Below are 16,016 nucleotides of genomic sequence, written 5' to 3'. Positions count from 1 at the left end.
AGTCAATTCGAGGCATCGGGAATCTGCTCTTGATAGTCAGCTTGTTGAGTGCACGATAATCGACACACAACCGAGATGACCCATCTTTCTTCTTGACAAACAAGATCGGTGCTGCAAATGGCGACACGCTGGGGCGGATGAAGCCAGCTTGCAACAATTCTTGGAGTTGGCGGTCCAACTCCGATTCCATTGCCTTAGACAGGCGATACGGAAACTTGCTCGGGGGTTCCGAGCCTGGGAGGAGGTCAATCTTGTGATCCTCCGGTCTGGACGGGGGGAGCTGGGGAGGGAGACTGTCCCGAAGAAAAATCTTCTAGAACTTTTCATGGAGAACCGAGTACTTCTCGGAAGCACTGGCCACCGTCTGGGCTGTCTGGATGTAAATCATCGCACACTGTGCGCCTTTCCTGACTGCTCGCTTAGCCTGCAAGTGGCTTATGAGCGGAAAGTTTGGAATACCTGGCTCACACTTAATGGTCACCGGAGTGTTTGACACATTCCGATCAATCTGGAACGTGTGCTTGTCCCACTTGACATCAGGAAGAAACTTGTGAAACCATTGGATACCCAAAATTATGTCTGCTCCTACAAGAGAGACAACCATAAAGTCACGCACAAACTCTATGCCCTGAATCACTAATTTAGCACCTAGAGCTTCATACTTGACGCTCGTTGTCATACCTATGCTAAAACCCTCAACTTGTTTGTCCACCGGAGTTAGCTCGAAACGGGCACGCCTAGCGGCCTCTTCCGTGATCACATCCTCCGTACTGCCGCTGTCAAACAAGACAACGACCCTCTGGCCACCTATGTAGCCAAAGGACTTGAGCAATTCGTTGCGCTCATACTCCTGGTCATGGACGCCCTTCTGCTTATCTTCGAGCTCCCGGCTAATAATTGCTCCAACTGAAGCACCGGGGGTTGAAGAACTAGGGGTAGCCGCTGGGGTCTGTGTGGGAGCTATGCTCACCACGGAAGCTGTGGAGGCGGTGGCGGCCTTTGGGGGCTTCTTCGGACAATCCCGAGAAGTATGTCCTTTTGTGTGACAAAAGTAACATCTACCCTCCTTCCTGTACTGAGAAAGCTCCTCAACACTCAACTTGCCACCTGTCTTGCCTGCCTCCGCTGGAGAGCGAGAACGCTCCTCCAGAGCCAAAATCCGCGCCTTCTGCTCATCCAACTTGGTTGTCTGGTCTGCGATTGCTCGCATCATCTGCTGGAACATGTCTGTTACACTCAAGCCGGGTGCCCTATAGCTGGGCTGCCTGGTGCACTCTGGTCCCATGGTTCTGGTTCTCTCTCGTCGCCAAAGCTCGCCATAGCGGGAAAATTGAATTCCTTTCCGGAACGCAATCTGACCATCCACTATCTGTGTGGGAGACTTCCGGAGGCTTCCGGAGGCTAAAAACCAGCCGTCCTTCGAGGGACAGGAGTCACTCCGAAAGGGGTAGTCCACCGGCGTCTAAAAACCAACCACACGAGCGAAAAAATTTTCTGGTTTTCTTTGCTGAATCTTTGTCCTTGAAGTGAGCTATGATACCACTGTAATATGCGGAAGCTTCGGAGAAGGGTCAGTACTTCAAAACTCAGAAATCAGCACTCTTTTCGCGACGGAATTAACGCACAAAACTGAAAGACGATGTGCAGAAAAATAGAGAGAGAAGGGGGAGATGGAGAGGTCACAGTATTGGGTCCCAATTACCCTCTGTAGGGCCCCCACCACAGATGGTGTATTTTGCTTTATTAGAATGATGTAAATCTGAAAACAAATACAAAGTACTTGACCTTTTCTTGGCTGGAAAACCTGCCCTTCACCTTCAGTCCTTCACCCCTTTGCTTTAGCAAGTTCTTGGCTGTCCTGGCCCTTGTTTGCTTGGAGCACTTTGTGAATTATGAGATGACTTCAATGAATTCTTGGCTGGGCTTTTATACCCCCTTCAGCATCCAGTCGGCCTGTTTCATGAAGCCCCACGACTAGATATTTTCCAATAAAATGAATTCACACTTAATAGATGCTGTCCAGCCTGCGCAGCCTTCTGGGGCAGCATCCTAGCTGCTGGGCAATCAGCGCAGAGGTGTGGGACTGCCCCTACACCTGGCCTACCTGCTGATTAGGGTTTTTGACCCAGTCGGCTGCCTGTCCAGCAGCAGTACAGCTGGCCGACAGCCCCTCCAGCCCATGCCTTGGCTGGTGGGCAAAGCTTGGGCCCTCCTGGCCCCTTGGGGGTGGTTCTACACCTCCCCCATGCCCATACTAAGAGTGCAAGAGTACTGGGGTAGCCCTATGGGCTGGCCCCATCTTTACATGCAAACCTACATGCCTACAGATGTCTGGCATCCAGTTGCAAACCAGATACACAGAACATCTGACATCATTCCAGAGGGAGACTCACAGCGCGGACTGGCACTGCTTCATGTGCAGGACAGTGCACACCTGACCTTGGACTCATGTGCACGACAATGCACACCTGACCTCGGACGACTGAGATGGATCCCTGGCTGACTCGTCCCGGACTGGGCTCACATGGGACCAGTTCACCATCCCAGGTCCTGCACCTTCTGTACAGAAATGTCTACGTGGCATCCAAGTGCGGGATGCACGTGACACTCTCTCTCCCCTCTATCTTAATCATGTTTATTCGACATCTTGTTCTTAATCAAGCTTAGGGCTGTGGATCATAACAGCAAGGCTTCCACGCATGCAACATTGGCATCAAAGCATCAGTTCCCACAGCTCCATTTCAGAATATGTAAAGAAAACCCTGACACCAATTATCTCTCCCCTCTGTCTTAATCATGTTTATTCAACATCTTGTTCTTAATCAGGCTTAGAGCTGTGGACAGTACAGCAAGGCTTCCGTGCATGCAACATTGGTATCAGAGCATCGGATCCCCCCAGCTCCACTTCAAAATATGTAAAGTCCACATACCCGGACTAGTCATTCCTTGACTAGTAGCCACATCCACCCTACCTTCATCACACAAGGGCCAACCTCCACCCTAGGGGCGTCATACTTGTACCACAAGGGCGTTGTTCACAATTCTCAAGGGCATTGTCATAAGGAGACCCAAGCAAGGGGAGCACATGCAGTTAACAAGCATCAGGAAGGTCGGGCATGCATTAGGTAAATCCTCGGCATTTAGCCCATGGAAGTTAGGTCCTTAAAGAAGTACCTCGGTGGCTAACCGGGAACATGAGGTACAACCTCAGTTAGGTGCCTTGTTCAACCTCAGTCATCAATCATAAGTCAGTCTACTCAAGGACAAGGTTATACATACAGCATTGGAACAGATGCACAGTCCTAGAGTGAAATCAGAAGCATAGTGCACAGATCCATCAAAAGAATGCAACCAAGGTAGAAAATGGAGTGGTTTGCAACACGCGAAGCCGAAGGAAAGCATTCTCTAGGGATATGTACTCAAAACCAGTACATCATTAAGCTCTCAAATCAGTTCCAAAGGCCTAGCGACAAGCATGATCAGTTCCAACAGGTGCCCAAACAGCTGTGTTAAGGCAAAGAGATAATAAGAATGGGGATAGCAGTGGAGCAGATGCTCAGTTCTTCAGGCGGTAAGACTTGGAAGTGGAGATCAAAAGTGGAAGGTGTTGAGACAAAAGTGTCAAAGTCATAGTCAAAGTTAAAGTAGAAGGTCAAAGTCAGTAGTCCGGGGAGGAAGGATGACAAAGTGCCCACCCCGTCATCAAGTCTAGCAGGAGGGGATGTCACATGCACATCATGCCATGGCTAACCTTCGGCATGAACACCATAATTGTTGATTAGAACAATAGTTAGGATAGCATTTAGGTCATCAACATCATCATCATCATAAGGAGGACGTAGACGTCAAGTTCGCAACAAAGGCTGATATATAGTAGTCGACAGCCATCTGGAACACCTAGGCAAGCAGGCAGCTAGTCTACAACCAATCCATGGGCAAGCATTAAAGCAAGCACAGCATTTAATACAACATTTTAGGAATATATTTGTCCAAGAACTGGCCGACAGCAGCAACAAGTAGCCGACCAACAACTTCAGCATATATATAAGCATAAAGTCATCATTTGCAATCATCAATCATTCATCATTCATATCATTGTAAAAGCATAGAAGTCAGTAAAAGTTATGTAGAAGGCCAAAGGTCACCCTACAAGGTAGACCAACAACCTTTGAATATGTAAAGTCATTCACTCACCATTTTTTGTACTATATAATAAAGAATCAATGTTGCATGCGCAGAAGCCTTGCTAAACTAATCTATAGCCCTAAGCCTGATTAAGAACAAGATGCCGAATAAACATGATTAAGACAAAGGAGAGAGGAAAGAAGAGAGAGATAGTTGGTGTCAGGGTTTATCATATGGTACAAAAAGGTGATTGACTTACTTTATATGTTTAAAGGCTGTTCGTCTACCCCGTAGGATGACCTCTGGCCTTCTAAATGACTTATACTTACTTCTATGCTTCTACAATGATGTGAATGATGAATGATTGATGACTGCAAATGATGACTTTATGCTTATTAATATGCTGAAGTTGTTGGTCAGCCACTGGCTGCTACTGTCAGCCAATTCTTTAGACAATGTATTAAATATTGCACTGACTTTAATGCTTGCCCATGTGTTGGCCGATTGGCTGTAGACTAGCCGCCTACTTGCCTAGGTGCCCTAGATGTTTTTAGATGAATACAGACTACTATCTAGCAGCATTCTGAATTAAATTTGGACCAACCCTTCGTGCATAAATATGTGTCCTAATCTATATTAACTTCTGTTTTTTAAAGTCATTAGCTTGCATGCAAAGTTCTTTGTGCGTACCTGCTCTCCACACTTGATCTATCTTAGCATCTGTTCATTAGCTTGCATGCAAAGTTCTGTGTGTGTACCTGCTCTCCACGCTTGATCTGGACTTTCTCGAAGCTGGTGACTAGGGTGGCCATCGTTCTGGAGGCAGGCCTCTTGCAAGACAAAAGGGCAGGGTTACACGAGCGAAAGCGTAAAGGATGTGACAAACTGCACAGAAATCTCGCAGCCATATGGGCCTTCTTGGAAAGAAAAAAAAAACTTTTTTAAATCTCTCGCACACTTCCTTTTACAAACCTCAGGCTTCGAGAGTCTGTCCACGAAGGCCGACGGGCAACTCCTCAATAAAAATAGGGCACACCGAAATGGCCTCATTTTATTATTTTCGAGAGAACATACCCTTTTCTAATATTTTGGCAATCTTGCCGATCTCATGGTAGTGGAGCAGTTAGAATCTAGCCCAGGTTTGTGGATTAGAACCACCCCACTTGGTAAGATCAATCCCAAGAGCTATCTCATATCAGTGCCTATTCTGGGCAATCTGATCTCTACCAAGTTAGGGATCCTACCTAATATGTCAAAAGATCTCATTTCGGTTTCTAGTCTCTTGTAAGAAAACACCCGACTCATCGGGACCACACAACCACCCGCTTCATAGCGAGATTACAACCATTCATCTATGAGGTTCTTCCTAAATTACTAAGCACATTGTTTTCATTGATGCAAGTTACAACACGATTCATTTATTTATTCTTATGCACGGGTTTCTTTATCCTTTAATGAATACATTCTTTTCTCATCAAGTAATTCCACACAATTCATCATAAGAACAACCATAATTTCAAACCCTCGGCGTCCCAAGTTTCATCCATCTCCACTCCCTCGGCTCACCGAGTCACATACCAATCTAGAGCTTACAACCGTTGACGAAAAATCACTCACATAGTAAAACAAGAAGTGTCCCCTTCACCATCTTCTTGCTATGAAATAACTTTCCAACTCAAGCTTCTAACTACTAGAAAGAGCCCTCACCCCGCCCCACCCTGTGGTGGTCACCGAACAAAGACAGTTACTCCGACCTCTATTCCAAGTATTTCTAAAGTCAATTTTCATGGGTGGGGAGTACCCGATTGCCCTAAATCAATCACGTCGAAATGGTTTCTCCAAGAGAACATTTCTCTTGGTTAATAAAGAAAACAATTTTAAAACATATCTCCATATTCATCACAGTCTTTTATTTCTATTGTCATTTGTAGCAATCTATGCAACCAAAAATAACATAAATAAGATCCTACATTCACCTAGATGTATCTATTCAACCTTTGTAATCATCGAAGGATGGTCACGGCCACTTCTCTCAAAGGTTGATTGTAGTCAAGTGTTCAAGGTGCATGATTTCTATTACTAACCACTCTGTCCTCATTTTCAGATTACCCATATCATTCATATCGTCATCTCATACCCCGTCCACCTGATTGAAATAGTGCACGTAGGCTAGAGCCACCACCAAAAGATCACTACCATCCATTATCCATCCATCACCCATCTAATCAGGGAAGAAACACTAGCCCTATTAAAGATCACTGCTCCAATGGCCTATGAAGGTACCAATGCATCTAATGTAGCCAATTTAATTCTTGTCAATAAGACCTTTAAGGCAATAGACATTTTAAGAATATCCATCAAAGGGTGAAGATGCGAGGAAAGCTACATCCACTAAAACATTCTTCAAATCAAGCGAAAATATATGTGTATGGATTTTATCACACAAGTCTTCCTTTTGTGCAGGGGGCAAATGACTCTATCATGGTGGTGGTGGACAGGTTGACGAAAGTAGCCTATTTAATTCATGTTTAAGACAATGGACATTGCAAAAATATTCATCAAAGAGATATTCAAACTGCATAGTTTGCCAAAAAGGATTGTCAGTGCTCAAGTTACAAAGTTTACTTCTCGTTTTGGACCACTCTTTTTTAGGGGATTGTTAGTGATCAAGTTACAAAGTTTACTTCTCGTTTTGGACCACTCTTTTTTAGGGGATTGGAACTCAATTAAACCTCAGCATGGCCTATCATCCAGAAATAGATGGTCAGATTGAAATAGTAAGTCAAGTCATTGATTAGGGCTTATTGTAAGCCAAAGCTATGGCTTCATTACCTACCATTAGTAGAATTTGCCTATAACTCAGCCTATCATATGAGTATAGATATGTCCCCCTTCGAGGCTTTATATGGTCAAGATTGTATAACACCATTAAATTAGTCTAATCCAATGAATAGAGTAAAAGCCTCTAAACAAATGCTGGATGATATGGATTAACAAATGAAAAACGTCCAGAAGGAGATAAAGCTGCCCAAGATAGACAAAAGCATTATGTGGACACTAGCAGAAGAACTCTTCGATTATTCAAAGAAGGATATGGTCTTTTTAAGGGTACTTCTAAAAAGAAGCTCTATATCTCTAGAAAAGTACAAAAAGTTAAGCCCTTGCTACTATGGACCTTATCTCATTACCAAAAGAATTAATGACCAAGCCTATGAACTATTACTACCCCCTCATCTAAAAGTCCATAATGTATTCCATGTAAGCCTTTTGAAAGCCTATGCATCTAATCCTAACCATATCATAGATGATGAGAAAATTGTTATACCATTCCAAAGCACTTTTGAGATTCAACCAAATAGAATCCTTAGTTTTAGAGAAAGGACTCTTAGAAATAGAGTCATTAGGGAGCATTTAATTCAGTGGAAAGACTTCCCAATAGAAGATGCTACCTGGGGAAAAAAAAAGTGAATGGGATAGGCGAGATTAGCGTCTCTAATCCTCCACTAATCTAAGTTCAACAGTCACTTCTAGCGCTCCTTCCGCGCCGGGGCAGCCTGCATGGCCGCCGCGTCAGGTTTTCCCCAGCCTAACGCATGGCAGATGCATGCTCTTGCTACGCCCTCTTTGTTGCAGTTCAACACACCGATTCGTCCGGTCGACCTCAACAGCTTTGCTCCATCTCCTTCGAGCTTTCCCTCTCCACCTCCTGCAGTTCTCGAAGCCTTCCATGGCCTTCCCAAGGAAGCTGCTCTCAAGATATATGGTTCTGTCTCTGGTCCAACCCAGAATCTCCCTCCTACGCTGGGGGGCGCCCACGGACCTCCTTCCTCTGATCGTCTCTGTAGCGGTAGCCTTGGTGCTGCTAGAGCAGGCGCAGGAGACTCACATGTTGGAGGTAAGCCCTCAGTCACTCTTCCTTCTTCTCAAATCAAAAGGATCTAGCATGATCTAGAAAACAGGGCTCTTATCGGATTGCTAGTGGGTCCTAGACCCTGCAGAGGCTATCAGAAGCTAGATTCGACTCCAGTGGGGTGCGATTGGTGCTGAAGTGGAGACCATCCAGGCTCTCCCTAAAAACCATTATCTGTTTGTTTTCAAGCTCCCGCGAATGGCGTTTGATGTCCTCAACAGAGGCCAGTGGCTCATCCGTGATTCCCCCCTCCGCCTATTTCGCTGGAACAAGGACTTCAATCCCGAAGCCTCAGCCTTGGTTAACTACCCTGTCTGGGTAGAGTTTCCTAATCTACCCCTCCACTACCATAATCACCTTGGAGTCATTGGCTCTAAGCTGGGGAAAGTGTTGGGAGGTAAACCCCGCTCTGATTATGTGCCTTCATGGCACCCTCAAGTTCTCATAGAAATGGACTTATCTATGGATCTCCCCTCAGCTATTGATATCTTCACTGACGATGGTGAACACCTTGAGCAAGCCATAGTTTACAAATACCTTCCAGCCGCCTGCTTTCACTGTGGTGCCAATGGGCACTTCATCAGAAATTGCCCTCGGACACCGCCCCTTCCCCAACTTCTCCAGATGCCACCCCTCTTTAGCAAGCCCCTAAAGTAGCAAGAGTCACCCCCCCTAAGAGGGCGGCCAAAGAGACCTGGCAGGATCTTTCTAAGACCAGGACGAAATCTGTCAATAAATTTGCCCCCCTAGCTTCATTGCCAGAGTGGGTGGACTCTGAGGTTGAAGAGTCTCTTCTCTCTGGCTCTGATGAAGAAGCCGAGGTGGGTAAATTGCTAGAAGACCAGGTCAATGAAAATGACCAAATCACAATGCGTGAACTGAATGTAAATGCTCTGGCGGGAGACACCTCTGCTTATAAAGGCAAGGAAGTGCAGGTGGAGGGGGATGGGCTTTCCACTCCTATGGAGATCCACAAAGACCACAAAAGACCAATGCAAGCTGCTTCTCAAGCATCACCCATGAGAGCTCAGGCCAAGAAATCCATTAAGAAGTCCCATAAATGAGGATTGTTTCTTGGAATATCAAGGGTCTGTCAGACCCCAATAAGGCTAGGAAGTTGAAACAATGGTTTCGCATTAACAAATCAGAGACAATAGCTCTTCAGGAGGTCAAAGCAATTGGCAACGATCTTTTTAGCCGTCTTAAGGAGGTCTCAGAGGATCATAGATGGTTCTCTTCATCTCATTCTAGGGGTTCTGGAGGAGCTGTCCTGGGAGTTCCTGTCAATTGGGGTGTTTCCCCTAACTCGGTTGTTGGGGGTATGAATTGGATTTCAGCCAAGGTAGATAAGCTTGTCAAAATGCATATTTGTTCCGTCTATGCAGGGGGTGCTGCTCTGCTGACAGAGCCAATCTGTGGAGTGAGCTCAAGAGGCGATGGATGGCCCAGCAGTTATTGTAGGAGATTTCAACATGGTGGAGTCCTTAGCAGACAGATACAAATGCCTGGGCCAGGTAATCAAGGGTTTAGAGAAAGAGAGTTGGGCTCAAGTCAAAGAGCTCTTTTCTTTGTGGGATTTAGGTGAGGAAGCTGAGTTCACTTGGCAGAACTACTCCTCTGGTGATAACGCCAGGAAGGCTAGATTAGATAGATGTTACATTTCTTCGGAATTAGCCAATATCTACTCCAGGGTTAAGTCAAAACCTAAATACTCCTCCTGTCTGTCGGATCATTATCCTCTGATAGTCACCTTGGATGATAAAGCCACCAAGGTTAGAAACTCTTGGTTCCACACTGACGCTTCCCTCTTCCAGCTAAAGGTGGTGCAAAAAGAACTCAAGATGATTTGGCTGAATGCTTTCAGTAGGCTCACTTGGTCTCAAGCTCTGAGAGAGTCCCAAAAAGCTCTCACTGGTTTTAGGAAGGAGGTGACTATCATAAGAAGGAAAAGAAGAGAATCTACCTATCTCCAGCTTATGGAACTTGAAGCCAAGAACAATGCTGTAGCGAAGGACCAAGAGGAGATTACCAGGTTAAGGGCCCATATTAGATCTGAGGAGGAGCTCGCCTTCAAACATGCCACGGTTTTCTTCAGAGAATGGTGGGCTGGCAGGATCAATCTCCCGTCTCTAAAGAAATGTTCAAGATTCTTAGGAAGAAACAAGTAAGGGATCTAGTAGCTCTGTTGACCACCAGTGATGGCATGGCCAGAACTGAGGAGGAAAACTGTGTGCTGGTTCGCAATCATTTTCAAGAGCTGTTCAGTACACCGGAGCAGTCCAGTGAGTTGAAGGCTAAGGCCTGCAATTCGGTCTGGGAGGCTAGATCTAATGTCATCTCAGCAGAGCTGGCAAGGTAGCTTGATGTACCTATCTCAATCGCAGAAATTAAGATGGCCATTGAGAGCTTGAAACCAAACAAAACTCCGGGCTTGGATGGAATGCCAGGTGAGTTTTTCCTTGCCTTTAAAGATTGGATTGCCCCTTTCATCCAGAGGGTTTGGGAAGAATCTGTGAAGTATTCTGCTTTGCCCACCAATATTAATGCGGGAGTGATAAAACTGATCCACAAACGAGGGCCTAAGGAGCTCCTAGAGAATTGGAGGCCACTGACGATGCCGAATTCTGTATACAAAGTGTTAGCCAAAGTAATAGCCTTCAGGATCACACCCAGCTTAATGAGGCACATCTCAGCAGAGCAAAAAGGTTTTATCTGTGGAAGAAGACTCATTGAAGCTGTTATTCCAATTTGGGAAGGAGTAGAGTATGCTCACGAAAAAGGGATTGACTTTATCTTTGCCAAAGTTGATTTTGACAAAGCCTATGAGACAGGCTGGAGTGGAGCTTTGTATTGCTCAGTTTGGAGAAGATGGGGTATGGCCCGAGGTTGATCCAGTTTGTAAAAACCCTCTTCGTCGGCAATGCTTCAGCTAGAGTGGCGCTAAATAACTCAACGTCAGATTCTTTCCCCCTGGCTAGATCGGTCAGACAGGGATGTCCTCTTGCTCCACTGTTGTTTGTGTTGTTTGTGGATAGTTTGAATTGTATGGTGCAAAGATCCTAGGGTTTGGGGCTAATTAAAGGTATTCTCTTGCCTAACTCAAACGGTGTGCAGATTCTTTCTCAGTTTGCGGATGACACCAATGCGTTGCTCATCAATGACCAGAATTCTCTCTTGACTTTCTGGAAGGTGTTGGACACCTTTTGTTTAGCATCTCGCTCTAGGGTTAATCACACAAAAACGGGAATATTCTCTGCTGAAGGAAATCTCCCCATTTGGTTGGTACAGCAGGGTTGTCAGAGTATTCGGGCTGGTGAAATATTTTGGCTACTAGGCATACCTATGGGTTTCGGAGCCACCTTGAAACAAAGGTGGGACTGGGTAGTTGATAAGTTCAGGGGCAAGCTAAATAGGTGGCTGGGTATGCAGCTATCGTTAGAGCGGGCAGTGTTGGTAATCAATCACTTTCTAGCTGCTTACGTCCTCTTCTTCCTCACCTGTTGGAGACCCCCAGACAAGGAAATTGAAAAATTATGTAGAAACTTCCTATGGACAGGAGACCCTTTCAGGAGAGGACGTGCCAAAGTTAGATGGGAATTTTGCTGCCTTCCCAGGGACAAAGGGGGATTGGGGGTAGTAGATATACACGCTTGGGCTGACCGTCTTGCTGTTAAAACCATTATTAGAGCTGTCTCTCACCCTGAGGAATTCTCTTCCCTACTGCTATTCAGAAACTTTGACCAATTCTCCCTTGATAAATTTTCAGGTTGGAAGGATCTGCCTTGGATTACTATTTTGATAGGTCATGAAGCTGTCAAGCCTAAAGGGTCGGAGCTTCTTTGCTCTTTATGGAAAGCTTGGAACAAATTTTGTGACAAGATAGGGGTTGTGTGGGAAAGCAAACATAGCTACTCTATCAGAGCGTTTGGCTCTCTCTGGTTTCCTCTTAGTCCAGTACCTTCGGTGCCTAGCAATTCAATGCGTACTGCTCTATGTATTCACAAGAAGGGCATCAGATTATGGGCAGATGTGTGGTATTCTCCCTCCCATAGGTGGATGACCAATGATGAACTGATGATAAGATGTGAGGCATGGCAGCCAACAGTCTCTGAGCCCTTTTCCCTCAAAGCTCTATGCTAGAGAGGAGGTACAGCTTTCGATTACCCCCCTCGCGTGCACTCAGTGCCGTCGTCCCCTGTGCATGTTGTTCTCAACAAGAGATGGTCAGTCCTATATGACAGACGCCAATGGAATTTCAAATTCTTCACAATTTGGTCTAAAGAGATTCAGCCTAAGAAATCTATTTTATTGTGGTTGATTATGCATAAAGCCATATGGATAGGTGACAAGTGCAGGAAATGTGGCTATCAGATGGGGTATGCGTTAGATGCAAACTTAGTATTGAAGATATTGGGCATTTGTTCAGAAACTGTCAGAGATCTGTTGACATCTTGTCACCGGTTTGGTTTGCTTTGGGTTGCCTGCCCTCTGCAAAACAACTTCTTCTAGGGGATACTGTTGGGGTGCTCTCACGGTGTTGGGCCAGAGTTAGAGCTGAATTCCTATGGTTGATTTGGAAAGATAGATGTGCGACTGCATTTGAGGTTGCGTACCAAATTCCAAATCTGAAAGTCTTTTTCTGATTTTCATGGGCAGATTTATGACTTCCACATGGTGCAGACGAGATTGTATACCACGCAAGTAGCAATACTTCGAGAACCTTCAATTCAACCAAGCAATCTGGCTCTCTACACCCAGAAACAGCAGTATGTGCTCCAAAGGAAGGCGGATGAGGCCAACCGTTTTGTGACTTTTTTGCAAACCAAAATTGAAGCTATACGCTAAGGAATTTTGAGATTTGTAATTGTTATGCATGTGATCCTTGGTCCGAGTGCTGTATCCCAGCCAGATATTGTAATTTTTGTCTCTCTTAATTAATTCTTGCGCTTGTTGGTAAAAAAAAAGATGCTACCTGGGAAGATGAGCCTAAGTTGTATCAAGATTTTTCCTACTAATTTTCGAGATGAGGACATCTCAATTTCTTTAAGGGGGGAAGGATGTAAAATCTTGTTGATTTTTTTCCCTCACGTGGATATCTTCAATTTTTTTAAATTTTTTTAAAGAAAAGGAGGTGGCGCGACCAACGCTGCCAACCACTCCCCCCACATTAATCGTTCTTCTTCCCTTTCATTGGACCTCTCCCACATCTCCCTTATCCTTGGTGCAGCGCTGTGGACCCTGTTCGTTTGTTCTCTTCTTCCACTGGCCCCACCAACCCACATGGCTCTCCTTTTTTCCTCATTGTCTTTCCCCACTGACCAGCCGTCTTGACTCCTCTTTCTCGCTCACGCATGCACCCTAGTGCAGCTCCTTCTCCCCTATAAAAATCCCCTCTCCTCTCATCAACATCAGACACCCGCCCCCTCTATGGCTTTCCTCACCCTCACTCAGACCCCATTGAGCCCATCTCTCTCTCTCTCTCTCTCTCTCTCTCTCTCTCTCTCTCTGAGTCCATGTAGCCCCTCCTGTTCTCTGTCTCTCCATGTTTCGGCTTCTCCCTCTCAACTCGACAATACTCTCTCTCTCTCTCTCGTGTTGACATGGTTATGGGGTAAGGGTTGTATTGAGAAGGGAAAGTCGGAGGTAAGAGGAAGACTATCACCTACAAGAGTTGATAGGAGGGGGTTGGTGGTGGTGGGCATGCCCTGGAACCTCTACAAGTTTGTTGAACCCCTCTCCTTAAACCCTCCCCCACACCCTACCACATCATTAAAGGTGAAACCCTCACCCCGACCACATCAACTAGCCGACCATCACTCTCCTTATCCTCCATCTTTCTCTCTCGTTCACTCGCTTATGTGTGCATCCGGTTGCCACCCTCTTTGTTGGATATTCAACTGAGGTTGACAAAGTTGAAGAATGAAATCTCTTCAAACCCTTGAGGATATTTCTTTGCATCTCACCTACCTTGTGAGAGATACATGTCAACCCTTGATTCCAACATGTGTTGTTTCCCTTGCAAAGTTGATCATTTCACAAGTGATGCATATTATAGCATTATAAGGGAGAGAGGTGAGGCCATTGGTGGGGAGGCCCATACTAACGTCAATGAAGGATTCATAAGATGCAAACCCTTTGTGTATTATGTTATCTTCTATTGTGCCAAGTCATGGGGAAGAGAGCTCTCTGATTATAGGAGTGAAAGTATGTAGACGAGAGACCAAGCATGGAGATGGGAGGTGAGAGATGTTACTCAAGGAAATAAAAGGAGAGCAACTTTCGTCAACCTTCCCACCACCATGATAGAGTCATATCCCCCTTGCACAAAAGGAAGACTTGTGAAAAATCCATACAGATACATTCCCACTTCATTTGAAGAATGTCTAGTGGGTGCAGCTTGCCTGGCATCTTTACCCTTTTAGCCTTATTCCTTTGATAAGAGCAAGGCATTGTGTGACATACTTGAGTACACCATTCTTCAATCTCGGCCAAAAGAAACTTCTTTGTAGAACATTCAACATCTTTGCATATCTTGGATGTCTTACCGATGGTGCATTATGCAGGATTTGATCTTTTAACTCTTTAGTGTTTGGTATGCACAACTTTAGTTAATAGAATAAGCACCATCACTAAGAGTGTAATCTTTTATTATCCTACTCTCTTTCTCATAGTGAATTATTTGGGCCATGAGTTGTAAAATATGCCCAAAGTACTCATCTAAGGCTACTTTATGCCCAAAGTACTCATCTAAGGCTACTTTATCCTTCGCTTCCATAAGTAAAGGGTTACGTGGCCTAGAGATTGTAGCCACAAAGGGCTTCCTACTCAATGCATCTGCAACTACATTATCTTTTCCCTATTTGTATTTGATTTCAAAGTTAAATTCTAATAAGATCTCTATTCAGCGTCTTTGCCTCATGTTGAGGTCTGCCTGATTGGGTAAAAATCCTCTATAAGCTCTTCTGGTCTATAGGAGTAAGCATGAACCTTCTATCTAGTAAGCATGAACCTTCTATCTAGTAGAGGTAGTGTCGCTATAACTTAAGAGCATGAATTACAACTAAAAGTTCTAGATCATGATGAGTAGCATAGTAAAATCCTCTATAAGCTCTTTTGGTCTATAGTAGTAAGCATGAACCTTCTATCTAGTAGAGGTAGTGTCGCTATAACTTAAGAGCATGAATTACAACTAAAAGTTCTAGATCATGATGAGTAGCATAGTTTCTCTCATAATCTTTGAGTTTCCTTGAAGTGTAAGCTATTAGTTTTAGCCGTATTTGGTATTGATGTGTGCGAACACACTAGGACTAGGCCGGACACTTTTTCCCTCTTTATGAGGTTTTTTTTTCCATGTGCTAGTATACACCCATCTCGAGGTATAATTATGATCTTTTTATAACACACATTCATTATCTATATATCATCTCATTGTGTGCTTCCTTGAGCTTCTCCACTCTGTGTGTGTGTGTGTGCATGCGCATTCTTGCAACCCTATTTCCAACATTTGGTATCAGAGCATATGCTCCTCACCCGTGTGTTGCTGTCTACTCTCTTTACCCCTGAGTCACATGTCTTCTTGAATCGGATTAAGAAGTCCTTCTAGGAGAAGAAAGGGGACCTGGAAGTTTGGAGTACTTTGTACTAAGTACTTTCAGTCAATTTTTGTTCTGAGCGCGTTTTGGGGGCCGTTCACACGATTTTTGGTTGTTTGCATACATCTTCGGGGATCAAATTTACACTGTTCTTCATTGGATTTTGGAGTAGTATTGTTAGATCTACTACATATTGGTCTGCACATACATAAGAAAGCATCAATAGACACTCACCACACTGGTCTTATCTCCAAGCTACACTTCAGTGACATCAATCTTTACATCTTACGAGTAAAATTTCTACTCACTTTACTCCACATTTCTTTCATACATCTTACAGGTCTCCATTTTCACAACAGCCTTATTAGCAACACCTTGGTTGGATCAAA

The 16,016-nt window shown here is 44.7% G+C and overlaps 1 protein-coding gene across 4 annotated transcripts in view; it reads right to left on the bottom strand.

Annotated features, from left to right (window-relative positions):
* LOC147623755 (alpha/beta-Hydrolases superfamily protein) overlaps positions 1-5,210 on the bottom strand; it is a 52,370-nt gene extending 47,160 nt beyond the window's left edge. For 2 of the 4 annotated variants that reach the window (XM_086820366.1, XM_086820367.1), the window contains exon 1: positions 4,884-5,055. In XM_086820366.1, the coding sequence (XP_086676492.1) occupies positions 4,884-5,033 (150 nt within the window). In that variant the 5' untranslated portion in view covers positions 5,034-5,055. The other 2 variants (XM_086820364.1, XM_086820368.1) reach the window with 2 other exon arrangements.
* Between the last annotated feature and the right edge of the window lie 10,806 nt (positions 5,211-16,016).

The sequence above is a fragment of the Cibotium barometz genome, chromosome 26 (genome assembly GCF_041138505.1).
Source record: "Cibotium barometz isolate CiBa-2024 chromosome 26, ASM4113850v1, whole genome shotgun sequence".
NCBI lineage: Eukaryota > Viridiplantae > Streptophyta > Polypodiopsida > Cyatheales > Cibotiaceae > Cibotium > Cibotium barometz.
Note: the sequence above shows the minus strand (reverse complement) of the source record. Positions and strands in the feature narration are given on the sequence as shown.